This window comes from Suncus etruscus, chromosome 10, assembly GCF_024139225.1.
Source record: "Suncus etruscus isolate mSunEtr1 chromosome 10, mSunEtr1.pri.cur, whole genome shotgun sequence".
Classification (NCBI taxonomy): Eukaryota; Metazoa; Chordata; class Mammalia; order Eulipotyphla; family Soricidae; genus Suncus; species Suncus etruscus.
Window position 1 is genome coordinate 87,535,208 of NC_064857.1, and position 21,203 is coordinate 87,556,410.

General features: G+C 39.6%; 1 protein-coding gene and 1 pseudogene across 2 annotated transcripts in view; both read left to right on the forward strand.

The window, feature by feature from the left end:
- TMEM62 (transmembrane protein 62) overlaps positions 1 to 21,203 on the forward strand; it is a 35,875-nt gene that overhangs the window by 7,187 nt on the left and 7,485 nt on the right. Inside the window, exons 4-11 of one of the 2 annotated variants that reach the window (XM_049782478.1) lie at positions 263 to 308; positions 5,427 to 5,568; positions 7,492 to 7,616; positions 8,820 to 8,942; positions 10,256 to 10,411; positions 13,156 to 13,315; positions 18,124 to 18,237; positions 19,948 to 20,032. In XM_049782478.1, the coding sequence (XP_049638435.1) occupies positions 263 to 308; positions 5,427 to 5,568; positions 7,492 to 7,616; positions 8,820 to 8,942; positions 10,256 to 10,411; positions 13,156 to 13,315; positions 18,124 to 18,237; positions 19,948 to 20,032 (951 nt within the window). The remainder of the gene's footprint in view (positions 1 to 262; positions 309 to 5,426; positions 5,569 to 7,491; positions 7,617 to 8,819; positions 8,943 to 10,255; positions 10,412 to 13,155; positions 13,316 to 18,123; positions 18,238 to 19,947; positions 20,033 to 21,203) is intronic. The other variant, XM_049782479.1, reaches the window with a different exon arrangement.
- Positions 18,819 to 18,916, forward strand: LOC126020993 (uncharacterized; annotated as a pseudogene).

Below are 21,203 nucleotides of genomic sequence, written 5' to 3' on the forward strand. Positions count from 1 at the left end.
TATTATTCTGTGATTCTAAAAGGACTAGATTTATTCTGCCACTTTAAATTGGTTTATTCTGAATAGTACAATTAAAATATTTATTATTTTCTCATTTACTTTGTGCCTTACTTATTTTGAATTATTGTTATTAAGTTTTAAAAATGACCAATTTAATTGTATTTTACCACTTAAAATGCTATTGAAAATCGTTGTTTTTCTTTAGCATTGAGATTTTTGCATTTTTAATATAAATGATATTTGCTCTTTTCTTTTTAATTAGATGCATTCAACATTCCAAGTCTGGACAGTGTTGAGAATTATTACAGGTACTGTAAGAAAATAGACCATGATAGAGAATCTGTGTTTCTACTAGGATGGCACAATCAATTCAATTGATGAGTAAGAGTACTTTTTAACCAATACAACTCTATATAAAGAACATCTGGGAGCCAGAGTGATAGCACAGTGGGGAGGACATTTGTCTTTTATGTGGCCAACTTGGATTTGATCGTTGGCATTCCATAAGGTCTCACAAGGTTGCCAGGGATACTTTTTTTTTTTTTTGGTTCTTTGGGTTACACCCGTTTGATGCTCAGGGGTTACTCCTGGCTACGCGCTCAGAAATTGCCCCTGGCTTGGGGGGGACCATATGGGACGCCGGGGATCGAACCGCGGTCTTTCCTTGGCTAGCGCTTGCAAGGCAGACACCTTACCTCTAGCACCACCTCACCGGCCCCGGTTGCTAGGGATAATTTCTGAACAAGGAGCCAGGAGTAACCCCTGAGCAGGGGTTTGGCATTATTTTATTATATTATTATTTGGCATTCGGTAGATAGCTCATCAGGCTGGGGTGCTTGCTCTGCATGCAGGAATCTTGGATTTGTTTCCCAGCATGGCATGGTCCCCTAAGTACTGCAGGGTATGACACAAACCAAAAAAAAAAAACAAACAAAATTCCAGTAAAGAATGCTCTGACTTCAAGATCATGTCTCTGTTCTTGTTTCTTTTCTTTTTTTTTCTTTTTTTTGCTTGCCTATTTCACTCTGAGAAGCCTGTATTCTCTCTTAAACACACTTCTCCCTCTCTCTCCTCCATCTTTCTGAATAAGGCCTAATTAAAAGACTACCTTGATTCACTAGAAAACAAAACAAACAAGAAAGAATGCTTTCTTTTTTCTGATTTTTTCCTTCCTTTCTTTAATTCTTTAAATACCTTTAATGTTATATGTTGATTTTGCTAGTGGTACTTTTACTATTCTACATAGACTTTTTCCCCATTCCCCACTGATACATAGCAGAAATTATTTAGGTAAGAGTTTATCAACCAGAGTACTGCGGATGTTGGAGATACTGAGATACAGAATCTATTAGCATATGGGATAAAAGTAAATCTAGTTGGTCACTATTGGCTGTTTTATTATTTAATTTTAGTATATGATATAGATACTAACATTTTCTTTATATGCTCTGAATATGAAAAATATAAATGTAAAAAAAGTGAAACAATCTTTGAGGTAGAAAACTAATAACTTCAGTTTCAGTGTGTTCTTAGAATTTTACTTTTGGTTGTAATTTAATTTTTTTGGAGGGAGCCCACATCTGGCAGCACTCAGGGGCTACTGCTGACTCTGCATTCAGGAATCACTTCTGGCAGGCTCTGGGGGACCATATAGGATGCTGGGGATTGACCTGGGTGAGCTGTGTGAAAGACAAATGCCCTATCTGCTGTATTGTTGCTCCTGTTTCTCAATGTATTCTATTTTTCTCTTTGAAATTAAATTGGCCCGGAGAGATAGCACAGCGGCGTTTGCCTTGCAAGCAGCCGATCCAGGACCAAAGGTGGTTGGTTCGAATCCCGGTGTCCCATATGGTCCCCCGTGCCTGCCAGGAGCTGTTTCTGAGCAGACGGCCAGGAGTAACCCCTGAGCACTGCCGGGTGAGGCCCAAAAACAAAAACAAAAACAAAAAAAAAAAAGAAATTAAATTACCATGAGCAAGAGTTATGAAATTGTTAACAGTTGAGTTTTCAGTGATGCAATGTTCTGGCAACCACCCCTCACTAGTGTTCATTTCCTATCATCAATTTCCCTAGTTTCCCTCCTGTGCTCTCCTCCCACTCCCTGCCTGCCCCTCTTGCAGATACTTTTCTTCTATCTTTCTCTGTCTCTCTATCTCTTTCCTCCCTTTTTCCTTTTAGGCACTGTCATTTACAATACTGTTAATGAAGGGGCATCATGCATATCAATTTACTTTCAGCTCCCAGTTCTTGTCCAGAGTGATCATTTCCAACTATTGTCGTAGTGGTCTCTTCTCTGTCCTAACTTCACTTCCTTACCCCCCATTATTTCTGTTGTTTTTTGGTATTATTCTCATACTGTGCTTTTTAAAAATACGTTATAGTGTGCAGATGAGTGCAATAATTGTGTCTCTCCATTTCTTTCTGACTTATTTTACTTGACATGATACCTATCTATGTATAAGCAAATATCATGACTTAGTTTTCCTAACAGCTGCATTGTATTCCACTATGTGGATGTACCACAGCTTCTTTATCCACTCATCTGTTCTTGGGTACTTGAGTTGTTTCCAGATTTTGGCTATCGTGTATAGTGCTGCAATGAACATAGGAGTGCAGATATATTTTCTGTGTTGTGTTTTTGGGTCCCTAGGATATATTCCCAGGAACCATATTACTGGGTTGAATAGAAATAGTTTCTAGTCTATTGAGGAATATCCATATTGCTTTCCCAAAAACCTGTACCAGTCTACATTCGCACCAGCAGTGAATGAAAGTTCTTTTCTCTCTGAATCTGTGCCAGCACTGGTTGTACTTGTTATTTAATTTAATTTTTTTTGTTTTTTTGGGTCACATTCGGCAGCGCTTAGGGGTCACTCCTGACTCTATGCTCAGAAATCACTCCTGGCAGGCTCAGGGGACCATATGGGATGCCGGGATTCGAACCACCGTCCTTCTGCATGCAAGGCAAACACCCTACTTCCATGCTATCTCTCCGGCCTCAGTTCTTGTTATTTTTAATGTGTGTCAATTTCTCTGTTATGAGATGATATCTTATTGTTTTGATTTGTATCTCCCTAATAACTAATGATATGGAGCATTTTTTCATGTGCCTTTTGGCCATCTGTATTTCTTTTTTTTTTTTTTTTTAACTTTATTGATTGATTGATTGGTTTTTGGGACACAGCCAGCTGCACTCAGGGGTTACTCCTGGCTCTGTACTCAGAAATTACCCCTGGCAGGCTGGGGGACCATGTGGGATGCTGGGAATTGAACCTGAACCAGAATCCCTCCTGGGTCAGCCGCATGCAAGGCAAATGCCTCACCACTGTGCTATCTCTTCGGCCCCTGTATTTCTTTTTTGAGAACATTTTGTTCATCTTTTCTTTTTTTTGTTTTGTTTTTTTTGGGGCCACACCCGGCGGTGCTCAGGGGTTACTCCTGGCTGTCTGCTCAGAAATAGCTCCTGGCAGGCACGTGGGACCATATGGGGCACCGGGATTCGAACCAACCACCTTTGGTCCTGGATTGGCTGCTTGCAAGGCAAACGCCGCTGTGCTATCTTTCCGGGCCCTTGTTCATCTTTTCTAAACATGTTTTTGATGGAGTTGGATGTTTTCTTGTTAAGCTCTACAATTGCCTTAGATATCATAGATATATACTCCTTATCAGATGGATTTTGGGTGAATAATTTCTCCCATTCTGAATGGTCTCAGTATCGTGGTCATTCTTTCCTTTGAGGTGCCAATGTTTTCTAATTTAATGTACTCCTGTTTATCTTTGCTCGCAGTTGCTTGTTTAGTGGTTTTTCATCTTTGAAGATGGAAAGCCTTAGATGATATCTTCCATCTACTCTCTATATCCTTTCTTCCATTTCTTCCTTTAAAACAAGTATTTCATTACTAAACTTTAGTCTACTTGATCTATCAAGAGGTGACAGAGTGGTGTTGCATTTTCCTACTATAATTGTGTTGCTATCAATATCTTCCTACAAGTCTATTAGCAATTGTTTTGAGTATTTTCCTGATTCCTTGGGTGCATATGTTTAGGAGTGTGAGTTCTCATTGTGTACATGTCCCTCAATATATTCTCTTTGTTTTGTTTTGGGGCCACACCTGGTGGCGCTCAGGGGTTACTCCTAGTTCTGTGCTCAGAAATCGCTCCTGACAGGCATGGAGATCATATGGGATGTTGGGGGTTGAACCCATATTCATTGTAGGTCGGCAGTGTGCAAGATAAATACCCTACTGTTGTGCTATCACTCCTGTCCCCCTCAATATATTCTTTTTTTTTTTTTTTTTTTTTTTTTTTTGGTTTTTGGGCCACACCCGGCGGTGCCCAGGGGTTACTCCTGGCTGTCTGCTCAGAAATAGCTCCTGGCAGGCACGGGGGACCATATGGAACACCGGGATTCAAACCAAGCACCTTTGGTCCTGGATCGGCTGCTTGCAAGGTAAACGCCGCTGTGCTATCTCTCGGCCCCCCTCAATATATTCTTAAGAACGAAAAAGATGTACTGATCCAGATTAATATTTGAATAATATAAAGACTAAACAGAAAAAACATTTTTCTTCTGACTTGATCACTACTTTGCAAGGCTTTTTTGAATTAAGCATTTATACTTCCATTTCAAGAAGTAAACACTTTTGTACTTCACTACTGCAAGAATTATGCTAAGTATTTAGTAGATTTTTAATATTTGGTAAGTATTATTTCTTAAGAATTCTCATTAATTAATTAATTAATTAATTTATTTTTGGTTTTTGGGCCACACCCGGCGTTGCTCAGGGGTTCCTCCTGGCTGTCTGCTCAGAAATAGCTCCTGGCAGGCACGGGGGACCATATGGGACACCGGGATTCGAACCAACCACCTTTGGTCCTGGATCGGCTGCTTGCAAGGCAAACGCCGCTATGCTATCTCTCCGGGCCCTCATTAATTTATTTTTAAATATTTAGTGGACCACCAAGTTCTCTGCTTTATTTGGTAACCTGTATTTAATTATTTGATTGTTTTGCTTGTTTGAGCTTGGATAAAATGAGCCTGTGGGATAAAAATCTTATAAATTGGGGCTTGAGGGATAGCACAGAGGTAGGGTGTTTGCCTTGCAAGCAGCCGATCCCAGACAGATGGTGGTTCTAATCCCAGCATCCCATATAGTCCCCTGAGCATGCCAGGAGTGATTTCTGAGCGCAGATCCAGGAGCAACCCCAGAGTGCTGCCAGGTGTGACCCAAAAACCAAAAATCAAAATAAATAAATAAATTTTCTTCAACCCATTTATTGATTATGGATCTAGATTACTATATGTCTCTGCCAGCTTGGGAATTTGTTTCATAATGAAGCACAATATAGTGTGATATTAAGAAAAGTGTTGAAACTCATTGTCCTTTTGTGATTACACTAAAACTTTCCTGTTTTGTGTTTTATAGGAAATATTCTGCTGTACGTAGGGATGGCTCTTTTCATTATGTCTACAGAACTACCTTTGGCAATTATTCTTTTATATCTTTGGATGCTACCCCAAGTCCAGGGCCTAAACGACCCTATAATTTCTTTGGAATTGTAGATGAGGTATAGTATAAATGTTATATCCTTTTGTAGCTAATCCTATTTTTATTTTTCTGGGATACATATAGCTCATTTAAAATTACCCTGAATTTAGTTCTTAATTAGAACCATATTGAGCTTACAGATCCACTAAAAAATATTCCTAGTTAGTTTGCAGTGGTCCTCAAACTATGGCCCGCAGGCCACATATTGTATTTGTATCTGTTTTGTTTCTTCATTGCAAAATAAGATATATGCAGTGTGCATAAGAATTCATTCATAAGTTTTGTTTTTACTATAGTCAGACTCTCCAATGGTCTGAGGGACAGTGAACTGGCCTCCTGTTTAAAAAGTTTGAGGACCCCTGGTTAGTGCAATTGCTATGCTGTAGTTGACCTCAAATTTGGGAAAGAAGTTTCTCATATTCAGGGTCAGAGTGATTGCAAATGCCTAGGCCATTTGCCTTGCATGTGGCCAACTTGGTTTTGCTCCCTGACATCCTATATCATCCCCCAAAGCTGCCAGGAGTGATTCCTGAGTGAACAGCCAGGAGATTTGCTGGCTGTGCCCCTCAAAAAAGCATTTCATATTTCATATATATTCAGTAAACATTTATTACATATTTATCATTTAAAATAAACATTTATTACAGGACATCATATGTACTAAGCTCAGGATGCATTTAAAGTATAGGTATACAGCTCTGTATAGTCTGGTAACTCCTCAAATAGTACATTTATTATTTGTAACTCTCTGTATGTATTATAAAGTTGTTTTTTTTTGGGGGGGTGGTCACACCTGGCAGCGCTTAGGGGTTACTTCTGGCTCTATGCTCAGAAATTGCTCCTGGCAGGCTTGGGGGACCATATGGGATGAACCACCGTCCTTCTGCATGCAAGGCAAATGCCTTACCTCCATGCTATCTCTCTGGCCCCATATAAAGTATTTTTTTATAAAATAGGTGAATTTCTTTGCTAGATTAACTCTGTGGGCTATAGCTGAATGGTTTGTCACATGTTTTATATGAGCAAGGCTCTGAGTTTGATCCCTGACACCTCAAGTCTTATTGTCCCCAGGTCCCACCCAATGCCTATTGCTGGGTGTGGTCCTGGTAGTCCCCACTATTACCAGACTTGAGAAGTACTACAGCACTGGACCTGGCTTTGAAACTCTGACCTCACTGGCCAAGTACTGCATGGTGTCACCCTTATACCCCCATGAGCATTGCTTGGGAGACCAATGCCAGCTCCAATAAAAAGAATACAGTGGTCAATAAGATCAAGTCTCTAGCTTGATTAGAGTATTTATTTATTTATTTATTTATTTTTGGTTTTTGGGCCACACCCGGCGGTGCTCAGGGGTTACTCCTGGCTGTCTGCTCAGAAATAGCTCCTGGCAGGCATGGGGGACCATATGGGACACCGGGATTCGAACCAACCACCTTTGGTCCTGGATCGGCTGCTTGCGAGGCAAACACCACTGTGCTATCTCTCCGGGCCCGAGTATTTAATATTGTGAAAGGCATCACACCAATCCAAGGATGTAATAAATGGCACAGTTTTCTAAAGGTTTAAAGAGATTTAAGAAGGATGTGGATTGGTAGTGGGGTATCTAATCTTTTTGACTATATCAGATTTTAAAAAAACATATTAAAATTGTCCACAGGCAGCCTTTTCCCTGGATATTCCTCTCAGTTTTGCTCTTAACAGCCTCATTAAAACCTAATCTACCAAGGCCGAAGAGATAGCATGGAGGTAAGGCGTTTGCCTTTCATGCAGAAGGATGGTGGTTCGAATCCCGGCATCCCATATGGTCCCCCTGTGCCTTCCAGGTCCGATTTCTGAGCATAGAGCCAGGCATAACTCCTGAGCGCTGCCAGGTGTGACCCAAAAAACAAAACAAAACAAAAAAACCCCTAACTTACCCCCTTCCCTCAACCCATTTCAGAAACATATGAAGGAACTTTCATTCCTGGCTAAGGAAAGTACTCAGAGCAATCACAGTATTTGGTTTGGACATTATACAACATCCACCATTGTTTCTCCATCACCAGGAATTCGGTCTGTTATGAGGTGAGTCAGGCATCTAGAATAGAAATTGATGGTTTTAATTTATTTACTCTTTATTAATTTACTTTTATGCCACATAGAGCTTTGTTCAGGGTTTACTCCTAATTCTTTGATCAGGCATCTCTCCAGCAGTCTCATATCCATATGGGGTGCCAGGGATTGAAGCTGGGTTGGCTGTTTACAAGGCAAGTGACCTTATAAGCTGTACCATTTTTCAGGACCCCAAATTAAAATTTTTTTTACATTCTTTTTTGGTGGACCATCCATCTTTATTTCCTTCCTTCCTTCCTTCCTTCCTTCCTTCCTTCCTTCCTTCCTTCCTTCCTTCCTTCCTTCCTTCCTTCCTTCCTTCCTTCCTTCCTCCCCTCCCTCCCTCCCTCCTTCCCTCCTTCCTTCCTTCCTTCCTTCCTTCCTTCCTTCCTTCCTTCCTTCCTTCCTTCCTTCCTTCCTTCCTTCCTTCCTTCCTTCCTTCCTTCCTTCCTTCCTCCCCTCCCTCCCTCCCTCCCTCCTTCCCTCCTTCCTTCCTTCCTTCCTTCCTTCCTCCCCTCCCTCCTTCCCTCCCTCCCTCCTTCCCTCCTTCCTTCCTTCCTTCCTTCCTTCCTTCCTTCCTTCCTTCCTTCCTTCCTTCCTTCCTTCCTTCCTTCCTTCCTTCCTTCCTTCCTTCGTTTTTTTGTTTTTGTTTTTGAGTCACACCTGGCAGTTCTCATGGGTTACTCCTGGCTCTGTGCTCAGAAATCGCTCCTGGCAGGCTCAGTGGACCATATGGGATGCCGGGATTCGAACCACTGACCTTCTGCATGCAAGGCAAACGCATTACTTCCATGCTATCTCTCCGGTCCCCATCTTGATTTTCTGATGTTTAAATGTTTTATTTAAGGTGGCTCTGTTGTGCAATGGATAATGCATTGGACTTCTAAATATTTTATTTATTGGGGCTCGATAGCACAGTGAGTAATTTGCCTTACTTGCAACCAACCTGGGTTTAATCCCTGGCATCCTTTATGACTCCCCATGCATTGCCAGGAGTAAGCCAGGAGTAATCACCGGGTGTGGCCCAATTGCTAAGTAAAATTTTTATTTGTAATTTTATATTCTGTGGGCCTCCCACAGGCATGACGACTTCATGACCCCTTTCTGAAGAGGTACTTTAAAGTGTTTGGTATCATAAATATATTTATTTGTTCCTTCTGTTTTTTTATTGTTTAGTTCAGCTACAGCTTATTTTTGTGGGCACCTCCATACACTAGGGGGACTTATGCCTACTTTGCACACGCAGCACTTTCATGGTACAATGGAACTCGAGCTGGGAGACTGGAAGAATAATAGAAGGTAAGGACGTTACCCATGAAAAATAAAACTGGCAGTTTTGTTGAAGCATTGCTAGTTTTCTTATTGCTATCAGGAGTGATTTTGATTGAGGAAAAACCAAAACAACCTTAATTAATTCAAGTGATATAAATAAAGCTCTAAAAGAAAAATGAGGACTGGAGAGATAGTTCAGTAGTCTTGACACTTGCTTTACACTCAGTCATGTAGGAGGTTCTGGTTCAATCCTTGTACCATGTGGACGCTGGAGCATTGCCAGGAGTGACTAAAAACAACAACAACAACAACAACAACAACACTCCACTATATTAATTATGAAGAAAAGAATAAAAGATTTATAATTGTATTTATTTTAACATTATGTTAACATTAAGGAGATGAAGAATGCCAGATACTAGGCTTATCATGCTTATGATGTTTCAGATTCAAGAATTTTAAAGACTAAAAATCAAATGAATTAATTCAACAGGCATTTACTCAAAAAATAAGGCGTTCATACTTTTTACCAGGCATTTTAGAGCATAGTAAGTTGTTTTAATCATATTCAATTGTGACAAATGTAAAGTATAATGATGGTAGGCTCAGGGAAGACGGAAAATTATTTATTTTGCGTTCATAATTATTATTCCAAACATTTAGTTATGTTTGTTTTGTTTTTGTTTTTGGGCCACACCCAGTGATGCCCAGAGGTTAGTTACTCCTGGCTCTGTGCTCAGAAATTTCTCCTGGCTTGGGTGATCATATGGGACACCTAGTGATCAAACCTCTGTCTGTCCTAATCTAGCGCTGGCAAGGCAGATGCCTTAATGCTTGTATCACTGCACTGGCCCCAGTTTTTTTTTTTTAACTTTTTTAAATTTATTTATTGGTTTCTGGGTCACACCCGATAGTGCTTAGTGGTCACTCCTGGCTCTTCACTCAGAAATCACCTCTGGCAGGCTGGGGCCCTCATGGGATGCTGGGAATCGAACCGGGCCCCTCCCAGGTCATCTACATGCAAGACAAACGTCCCTCCACTATACTATCTCTCCAGTTCTGGTTTTTTGTTTTATTTTTGTTTTTGGTTTTTGGGTCATATCCAGCAGCACTCAGGGGTTATTTCTGGCTCTATGCTCAGAAATTGCTCCTGGCAGGCTCAGGGGACCATGTGGGATGCTGGGATTTAAACTACTGACCTTCTGCATGTAAGACAAATGCCTTACTTCATGCTATCTCTTTGGCCTCCATGTTATGTATTTTTATCCCTGTTCTGTAGACAACCTTCCTGCTCTCCTGGCATGATGGGGCTAATTATTGTATTGTTCTTTGGTCTCTAGGTACCGGATCTTTGCTTTTGATCATGACCTCTTTAGCTTTGCAGATTTAACCTTTGGTGAATGGCCTGTGGTTCTTATTACCAATCCTAAATCACTCCTCTATAGTTGTGCTAAACATGAACCACTAGAGAGACTTCTTTACTCAACACATATCAGGTATGTATCACTTTTCACAATAATACTCAGTTTGAAATTGATGGAGGGGCCGGAGCTGTGGCGCAAGTGGTAAGGCATCTCCTTTCACTTGCTAACCTAGGATGGATCATAGTTCGATCCCCCATCGTCCAATATAGTCCCCTCAAGCCAGGGGTGATTTCTGAGCACATAGCCAGGAGTAACCCTTGAGCGTTAAATGGGTGTGCCCCCCAAATATATATCTGTATATACATTAATAAAGATAAATTACTTACTGTTTTTTTTTCTCATTCTCTGGAAGTTGTTAATATCATTATTATTGTTTTTAGGGTCATGCCTCACAGCGCTCAAGTCTTACTCCTGATTCTGTATTCTGGGCTCACAACTGGCAGTGTTCAGGGGACCATATTATACAGGGAATAAAACCAAGGTTGAAGGCCAGAGAGATAGCACAGCGGTAGGGCGTTTGCCTTGCACATAGTCGATCTGTGACAGATCCAGATATGATCTCAGGCAACCCATATGGTCCTCTAAGCCTGCCAGGAGTGACTTTTCTTTCTTTCTTTCTTTCTTTCTTTCTTTCTTTCTTTCTTTCTTTCTTTCTTTCTTTCTTTCTTTCTTTCTTTCTTTCTTTCTTTCTTTCTTTCTTTCTTTCTTTCTTTCTTTCTTTCTTTCTTTCTTTCTTTCTTTCTTTCTTTCTTTCTTTCTTTCTTTCTTTCTTTCTTTCTTTCTTTCTTTCTTTCTTTCTTTCTTTCTTTCTTTCTTTCTTTCTTTCTTTCTTTCTTTCTTTCTTTCTTTCTTTCTTTCTTTCTTTCTTTCTTTCTTTCTTTCTTTCTTTCTTTCTTTCTTTCTTTCTTTCTTTCTTTCTTTCTTTCTTTCTTTCTTTCTTTCTTTCTTTCTTTCTTTCTTTCTTTCTTTCTTTCTTTCTTTCTTTCTTTCTTTCTTTCTTTCTTTCTTTCTTTCTTTCTTCTTTCTTTCTTTCTTTCTTTCTTCTCTCTCTCTCTCTCTTTCTTTCTTTTCTTTCTTTCTTTCTTTCTTTTGTTTTTTTTTTTTTTTCGGTTTTTGGATCACACCTGGCAGCACTCGGGTTCCTCCTGACTCTCTGATCAGAAATTGCTCCTGGCAGTCTTGGGGGACAATATGGGATGCCGGGATTTGAACCACCGTCCTTTTGCATGCAAGGCAAATGCCTTACCTCCATACTATCTCTCCGGCCCCACCAGGAGCGATTTCTAAGCACAGAGCCAGGAGTAACCCCTGAGCGATGCTGGGGTTACAAAAAACAAAGAGGGTTGAATATGTGCAAGGCAGTCACCATCTCTGCATTATCTCTAGTCCAATGTAACACATTCTCTTCTTCCATTTATCATCAGTAGATCCTTTGTTTCCACTTTGACAACTCTGAATAATGTTATAAACAAGACAAGATATTGGCTTATATCTCTGCCTTCCATACTTTTGAGAATATACTTAGAAATGGAATTGCTGGTATATTTGGTAATTTCATTTCTAGCAGTAGTACACAAAGTACCCAATAAGTTCTTTTTTTTTTAAATTTTGTTTATGGTTTGAGGGCCACACCTAGGCAGTGTTCAGGACATATTCCTGGCTCTTTTCTCAGGAATCACTCCTGGAGGGACTTGGGGAACCAACAATATGGAGAGCTGGGAATCAAACCCAGGTCAGCCACATGCAAGGCAAACTCCTATCTACTATACTATTGCTCCAATCCTGCTACCCTATTATTTTTAAAATAGATACTAATATATAATTTTACCAAATAACGTAAGTTAATTTTACAGCACTCTTATCATTGCTGGAACATTGTACTTTTAGGGCAAGGTAGGGTAACTCCCAAGTGTTCCTCAGTAGTCTTGGGAACCCCTCTCAGCAATTTTCTGCAAAGTTCAGTGCAAAGGTTTTGAGGATTTTGTGCTGCTTGGGGAGCAGAAGTGTGGGAACCTCAGAAGTGCTTAGGGGCCCCAAGGGCTGCACTTAATGATGCTCAGGAGACCCTGTCCAGGAATTGAAATAGATCAGCCTCATGCAAAAGCAGGTGTCTTAATCTCTGTAACAGTTCTCTGGCCGGAAATTGTACTCTTTTAGACAATTATTCTAGTGGAAAAGATGGTATTAAGTTATTTTATTCTACCAATCAAGCAGAACATATAAATAGAACATCTAAATATTTTTTAAATAGGAGTTGGATTTTGATGTTATATCTGTCAAAGAGAGGATAGCCTTAGCTTTATTTGAGACATACTTCTTCCAGGAAAGATGGTAGGCTTGACATTAGACTTAATAAAGTCTAATGTCTAACCTATATTTTTCTATCAGAAAAACCCTCCGTTTCTCAGAAAGAACTTTAATAAACTCCAGCTTAATTTGTCGAATGTTAAAGCTGTAGAGAAAGGGGTGAGGGCTCTTATCTTGAAAGAGACTGTGTCAGTGTAACCCTTGAGCATAGAACCAGGAGTAACCCCATAATATGTCCCCAATATTTCCTCTTCTTCTCCTGAAAAAAAAAAAAGGATTTTTTTCTTTCTATTAAGTAAAATAAGTTTCTAATAGATTTATTGAATTATAGAACTCCATAAACCACTGTTCAGCAAGAAACCACATTGTATGAGTGAATCGTCATTATATGAACTGTTGTACATTGTGACAGATGTGTTTGTATTTTTTAAATGATTAGGGGCTTGTTTTCCTTTATAAAAATAATGACAAATCCTAAAGCTATGTACTTATACTCTCTTTTATTTTAGAATCTTGGCCTTTTCCTTATCCACTATTACTTCCGTCATAGTTAAGATTGATGGAGTTTTTTTAGGACAAGCTATTCATTTGTCTGGTCCTGTTTTCATACTGAAATGGAATCCAGAAAATTACAGTATAAGATCGCACAACATAGAAGTAATTGTCCAGGTAAGTTAGTAATTTTGAAATTGACATATAAATGATTACAGTGTAAGCCCATTGAAATCTTGATTTGCTTTGTTTTTCAGTCATTTGATAAAAATGAAACAAAATTAATAAAACTTTTGAATATACTGAATTGAATATGTTCTTTTTATTTAATTTTTTAAATGCTTTTTTTGGGGGGAGGGGCACACCCAGTGATGCTCAGGGGTTATTCCTGGCTGTGCGCTCAGAAATCGCTCCTGGTTTGGGGGACCATTTGGAGATTGAACCGTGGTCCTTCCTAGGCTAGCATGGGCAAGGCAGATGCCTTACCCCTTGTGCCACCGCACGGGCCCCTGAATTGAATGTATTCTTAAAAAGAGGCACTAGGGAGTATTTCTATTATGAGACTAAAAGCTGAGCAGAGAGGCAGATAAGTATGCAACTACTGGCCACCGGGCCCACTGCACTGTTCTCAGAGACCCATTGTTATGTTTCCTTTCAGCTTTGGCTAGTCTTTTGTAATGGAAGCAAATTGTTTACTATACCCAAAGATAAAAGAATGAGACAAAAATCATAAGTTTATATATTCATGCCTTCTTTTTGTTGTCTCCAAGTATAGAAAAATTGTTTCACTATATCAAAGGCTTTAAACTAAAAAAATTGTAAGACATCAAGGATATTTTGGAGATATATATTAATAAGCACATGCAACTTGAAGACATTCAATTCTGTTAACAATAAGGTTTTGTTTATACATTATTTTTATTACAAAGATATACATTAATAAGCACATGCAACTTGAAGACATTCAATTCTGTTAACAATAAGGTTTTGTTTATACATTATTTTTATTACAAAGAATTTAAGCATGAGAAAGCTATTTGCTGGACTTTTCAGGAGAGGCCAGACACTTTGAAAATTTTTCACTCAATCCACATAATAACCCTACATTGGTGGATAGTTTTATCCTAGTTCATAAATGAGGAAACAAAAGAAGGTACTTTACTATTCTGTCTATTTTTGAAGTATTCCACTGAGGAGGGACAAGAAACTCATGGAGAATATATCATAATATTAGAAGTTGGATCATTTTATAAAGGCTTTAAGGTACAAATTCACCTAGAATAAACTAAGCAAGAGCTACCACTGAAGACCTGTTCACCTGGGTATGGGGAAATGCCCTAAACTTAGATTAATTTTAAATGCCAAAAAAAAAAAATGTGGCTGGAGCCATAGCACAAAGGTAGGGCATTTGTCTTGCACGTGGCCAACCCAGGATGGACCTGGGTTAGATCCCTGGCATCCCATATGGTCCCTTGAGCCTGCCAGGAGCGACTTCTGAGTGCATAACCAGGAGTAAACCCTGAATACTGCTGGGTGTGTGGCCAAAAAAACAAAAACACACACAAAAATTTTTTTCTGTAGGTTTTTTGTTTTGTTTTATTTTGTTTTTGGGTCACACCTGAAGGCGCTCAGGGGTTACTCCTGGTTCTGTACTCAGAAATTGCTCCCAGCAGGCTTGGGGAATCATGTGGGATGCTGGGAATCAAACTAGGTTTCATCCCATGTCGGCCGCATGCAAGGCAAATGCCCTACTGCTTTGCTATCGCTCCAACCCCATTTTCTGTAGTTTTATGAAGAAATCAAACACAATTCACTTTCTTAGTAAATATATAAAATTATATCAGATATATTTTTATGTTTAACATTTAATTTTATATAATGGTACTTAAAATTTCAAAATTATTTTTGTTGAGGTATATCATAGTTTATTGTTTATCATAGTTCATAATTTCCTATGACACTACTGAGATATGTTACATATAAAAACCTACATGTGGGGCCAAAGCGATAGCACAGCAGTAGGGTGTTTGCCTTGCACGCGGACAGACATTGGTTCGATCTCTGGTGTCTGACATGGTCCCCTGAGCTTCACAGGGTGTGGCCCAAAAAACTAAAAACAAACAAACAAAAAAACCCTACAAGGGCTGGAGAGGTAGTACAGTATGTAAGGCACTTACCTTGTACATAGCTGACACAGCTTTAATCTCTAGCACTGCCAGGAGTGATTCCTGACCAAGACACAGGAGTATGGCCTGAGCACTCCCAGGTGTGGAACTCTCCCCAAACAAGCAAGCAAGCAAGCAAGCAAAAAATATATACATTTTAGGGGCTGGAGCCTAAATAGCTGCAACACTAAGGCATTTGCTTTGAAGCGGCCAACACAGGACAGACCGGGATTCGAATCCCGGCATCCCATATGGTCCCCGAACCTGTTGGGAGCAACTTCTGAGCACAGAGCCAGGAGTAACCCCTGAGCGCTGCCAGATATGACCCAAAACAAACAAACAAAATACATATACACATTTTAATTTTGATTTGTATTTAAATTATATAATTTGGTGAATTTTAATAAACATAAACTTTTCTGAGATGTTTAATACAATCAAAAACATCATTCTGGGCGCGGGGAGAAAAGAACAAAACAAGGGCCGGAGAGATAGCATGGAGGTAAGGTGTTTGCCTTTCATGCAGGAGGTCATTGGTTCGAATCCCGGCGTCCCATATGGTCCCCCGTGCCTGCCAGGAGCAATTTCTGAGCCTGGAGCCAGGAATAACCCCTGAGCACTGCCAGGTGTGACCCAAAAACCACAAAAAAAAAAAAAAAAAAAAAAGAACAAAACAAAACAAAACTTCATTCTCAAAAGTTTCCTTGTAATCATTTGTCTTCTTCCAGCCAACCACTAATCTGTTTTCTGCCTGAAACTTAAAAGATTTTAAAAACTGTTAAATTCTGAATAGGGTAAACCTAGAGTGTTTCCCTGATTTATAGCTATTTCTTTTCATGGTATTACTAATTATATCATTGCAAGTTTTAAGTTCTAAGACCAAATCAACCAGGCTGACAAATCTCTTGCTGTTTGTTTAACAAGCAGCTCTACCAGCTTCTGGTTTGGCTCTGTGTTTATTTTAAAGTGCCCAATCCACTTTTCACTGAACGATTTCTAATGGCAGTTGATGGTCATTACCTAGATTCATTATTTTATTTGTGGTATAAACTGATGATAATTCAGAAAACCAATCCTCCCCCCCTTTTTTTTGTCATACTCTGCAGTGCTTAGACTCAGCAGTGGTCCTCAAACTATGGCCCGCGAGCCACATATTGTATTTGTATCTGTTTTGTTTCTTCATTGCAAAATAAGGTATATGCAGTGTGCATAAGAATTCGTTCAGGGGGCCGGGAAGGTGGCACTAGAGGTAAGGTGTCTGCCTTGCGAACACTACCGTAGGACGGACCGCGGTTCGATCCCCCGGCGTCCCATATGGTCCCCCCAATCCAGGAGCTATTTCTGAGCGCATAGCCAGGAGTAACCCCTGAGTGTCAAACGGGTGTGGCCCAAAAACCAAAAAAAAAAAAAAAAGAATTTGTTCATAAGTTTTGTTTTTACTATAGTCAGACCCTCCAATGGTCTGAGGGACAGTGAACTGGCCCCCTGTTTAAAAAGTTTGAGGACCCCTGGTTAGAGGTTACTCCTTTCCTTCTTTTCTCCTTTTATTTCTCCTTTCCTTTCCCCTTCCCCTTCTTTTCCCCCGTTTCCCTTCATTTTCCTTTCTCCCTTCCTTCCTTCCTTCCTTCCTTCCTTCCTTCCTTCCTTCCTTCCTTCCTTCCTTCCTTCCTTCCTTCCTTCCTTCCTTCCTTCCTTCCTTCCTTCCTTCCTTCCTTCCTTCCTTCCTTCCTTCCCTCCCTCCCTCCCTCCCTCCCTCTCTTCTTTCTTTCTTTCTTTCTTTCTTTCTTTCTTTCTTTCTTTCTTTCTTTCTTTCTTTCTTTCTTTCTTTCTTTCTTTCTTTCTTTCTTTCTTTCTTTCTTTCTTTCTTTCTTTCTTTCTTCTTTCTTTCTTTCTTTCTTTTCTTTCTTTCTTTCTTTCTTTCTTTCTTTCTTTCTTTCTTTCTTTCTTTCTTTCTTTCTTTCTTTCTTTCTGTCTGTCTGTCTTTCTTTCTTTCTTTCTTTCTTTCTTTCTTTCTTTCTTTCTTTCTTTCTTTTTCTTTCTTTCTCTTTTTTTTCTTTCTCTTTTGTTCTCTCTTTTACCCCCACACCCAACAATATACTTAGGTTACTCTTGACATTATATTCAGTAATCAATCACTCCTGGCAATGCTTGGAAACCATATGGGATGCAGGGGATCAAATTTAGGTTGGTTGCATGCAAGTGTCTTAATTGTAGTCTATCTTTTTAGCCCTCTCCACTCCTTATTTTATCTATCATATATTTATATATAGTTATATTAATGAGAATAGTAATATAAAGAAAAAGATTCCCTCATCTATTTGGTAATCCACATATAGAGTTCATTTAGGAAAAGCAGAATAAGTTTGAATATTCTCCCACTCTCCCATTTCTAAACTCATTTGACAATGAATCATTTCTTTAGTACCTGCCAAAAGTGACTAATATTCATTTTAGTTTAGTTATGAATTTAGAATTAAGTAGTTACAACTTTGTAACTACTAACTACTTTGTGTTTAAATAAAAAAGTAAATACGGGCCAGAGATATAGCATGGAGGTAAGGCGTTTGCCTTGCATGCAGAAGGTCAGTGGTTCGAAGCCCCGGCATCCCATGTGGTCTCCCGAGCCTGCCAGGAGCGATTTCTGAGCATAGAGCCAGAAGTAATCCCTGAGCACTGCTGGGTATGACCCAAAAACCAAAAAAAAAAAAAAAAAAAAAAAGGTAAATACTTAGAAATAACTGACAAAGTTACTAGAAGTTTAATCTTAGAATATATGCGTATTTAAACATGCATGAGTTACTCTGCTGTGCTTCTAACTAGGATTCTGCGGGAAGAAGTAAAAGTGTTCAACATGTATTTTCTTTTCAAGAGAATATTCATCTCAAATTTAATCCCATAGCATCATTTATTCTCCTTACTGATCACTACATTGTGGTAAGTAAAACCAACTAAATGTTCTTTGTGTTTTTTGTTTTTTTTTTTTTGTTTTTGTTTTTAAGTTTTGGGTCACACCCGGCAGTGCTCAGGGGTTACTTCTGGCTCTACGCTCAGAAATTGTTCCTGTCAGGCTCAGGGGATCATATGGGTGCCGGGATTCGAACCAATGACCTTCTGCATGAAAGGCAAATACCTTACCTCTATGCTATCTCTCCGGCCCCCGTTTTTCATGTTTTTATTGAATTTGATAGGTCCAAAGTAAGAAAGTAATGTAATTACATGACAAAAAAAAGCTGAACCTCTAAAAAAATTTTTTTTGTTTTTGGGTCATATACAGCTGCACTCAGGGTTACTCATGGCTCTGCGCTCAGAAGTCGCTCCTGGCTGGGAGCCCATATGGGGTGCGGGGAATCCAAGCAGGTCCCTCCAGGGTTGGCCCCATGCAAGGCAAATGCCCTACCACTGTGCTATCTCTCCAGCCTCATATATGCACTTCTTGACTGAGAAAGCAAAAAACAATGAAATGCAGTCTCTGTGCACTAAACCTATGGCATAGTTTTGGTTTGGTTTTAAATAATATAAATCAGCACTATTTATACTAAAATTAGAATAATAGAGATTACCATAGCCTCTGTGCAAGAATGACATGAAAATTTGTGAAATGTATCACATTTCATTGACCACTCGATAATCATCCATTGCTAAGCAGCCTTCCAAGATTCCAGTTTGGTGCTATGCTTTTGAAAAGAAAAGTATAGGATGCACACATAGCATTAGTAATATCTGAACAAAAAATACAGGATAGAACTTAATTTGATTGAATATCTGCTTTGGCAGAAAATACCATCAGAGTATCCACATTAAGCAACAGGATAAGAGAAATGTAATGTCTTACTTTACCATGTGGGATGGAGGATACAAAGAGCAACTGCTAATAGCTAGATATTAATTTTCCTGTTCTCTTTTCTTCATTGGAAATTTTATTATTTTATTTTATTTATTTTTTGGTTTGGGCGTTATACACGGCAGCACTCAGGAGCTGCTCCTGGCTCTGTGCTCAGAAATCGCTCCTGGCAGGCACAGGGGACCATATGGGATGCCAGAATTCATACCACCGTCTGTCCTGGATTAGCTGCATTAGTAAGGCAAACGCCCTACTGTTACGCTATCTCTCTGGCCCCTGGAAATTTTATTTATTGAAAATTCTTTGCAGTAGTAAATGAAGAGAAAGAATTGCTTCATCCTAAAACAAATTATACTCTGTTAATGAAAATGGACTGTTTTAATTAGATGACTTTATAGAACTATAGCATTACTTTGTTTAACATTATCTAAGAATCAGAGTTCTTAAAGTGTACTGGGAGGAAATTTATCTTTTTTTTTTTTTAACATGGTCATTTCACTGATGTGATTTCCATTTCTGTTTATGTGATTATTTGAAAAAGGTTTAGGTTTTTGCTTTTTTGTTTTGTTTTGTTTTTGTTTTTTGGGTCACACCCGGCAGTGTTCAGGTGTTACTCCTGGCTCTACACTCAGAAATATATCATGGTAGGCTCAGGGGTCCATATGGGATGCCAGGATTCGAACCACCATGCTTCTGCATACAGGGCAAATGCCCTACCTCCATGCTATGTCTCTGGTCACTATTTGAGAAAGTTTTAAATAAAGTTGTACCCATATATCTGTTTCACATTTATTTCTCCACAGGCCCGGGTTGTTTTTGTGATTATTGTGTTGATCCAGCTTACCATCCTCATTGCTTTTAGGTATGGAGGATATATAGAGCAAAAAGGTTAGTCTTGGTTTCCTCCCACACCATCTCTTTGTCTTTTTGGGACACATCCGACAGTGCTCAGAGGTTGCTACTGACTCAGAAATGATTCCTGGCAGGCTCAGGGGGCCATATAGGATGTTGGGATTTAAACTCAGGTCAGCTGTGTGCAAGGCAAACCCTCTACCTGCTGTGCTATCACTCCTGTTCTGCCCCTCTCCACCTTTTTCCCATACATAGTTGTTATACTTTCCGTGGTTGGTACACTTTGCTGGTTGTTTTTTTTTTTTTTTTTTTTTTGGTTTTCGGGTCACATCCGGCAGTGCTCAGGAGTTACTCCTGGCTCTATGCTCAGAAATCGCTCCTGGCAGGCTCGGGGTACCATATGGGATGCCGGGATTCGAACCACCGTCCTCTGCCTACAAGGTGAAAGCCCTACCTCTATGCTATCTCTCCAGCCTCTTTTTTTTTTTTGTTTTTGGCTGGTACACTTTGCAATTTTTCTACACACTTGATTAGGATGCTTGCCCATTGCCATACACTCTATTGGAGTGTGTAAACACCATTGGGTGTGCAGTGGTTTTGCTTGCAGAAATCACACTTGGTGTTATGGAATGATACTCACTTTCTAACTTATAGCCTCTACCTCTGAGCCATATTCCTGGGCCTTTGTTATGGTTTCTTCTATTATTAGAAGACTATTTATTTATTGGTTTTTTTTTTGGCCACACTCAAAAAGTGGTGATGCTCAGATCACTCCTGTCTTGGGCGACCATATGGGATGTTGGGGGATCGACACAGTTCATCCTACGCTAGCGCATGCAAGGCAGATGCTTTACCACTTGCGCCACCACTCCAGTCCCTAGAAGACTTTATTTTACAGTAGCACATAACAGGGCTGGAGAGATAGTACAGAGGGTAAAGTGCTTGCCTGGCAGGTGGCCAACCAGAGTTTGATCTCTGACTCCTCATTTGGTCCCTTAAATGCCATCAGGAGTGATTACTATGCACAAAGCAAGCCCTCAACAAGCCCAGGAATAAGGCCTGAGCTTATTCCTACCAATACTACCTGATGTTGTCCCAAAACAAAAACCAAACAAAAGTAGCACATAATGTTCTCTCTATTAGCAAATATCAACATAAATTACATTTAATTTTGTTGAGGTGTATCCTTTTAACAGTCATACTTTTA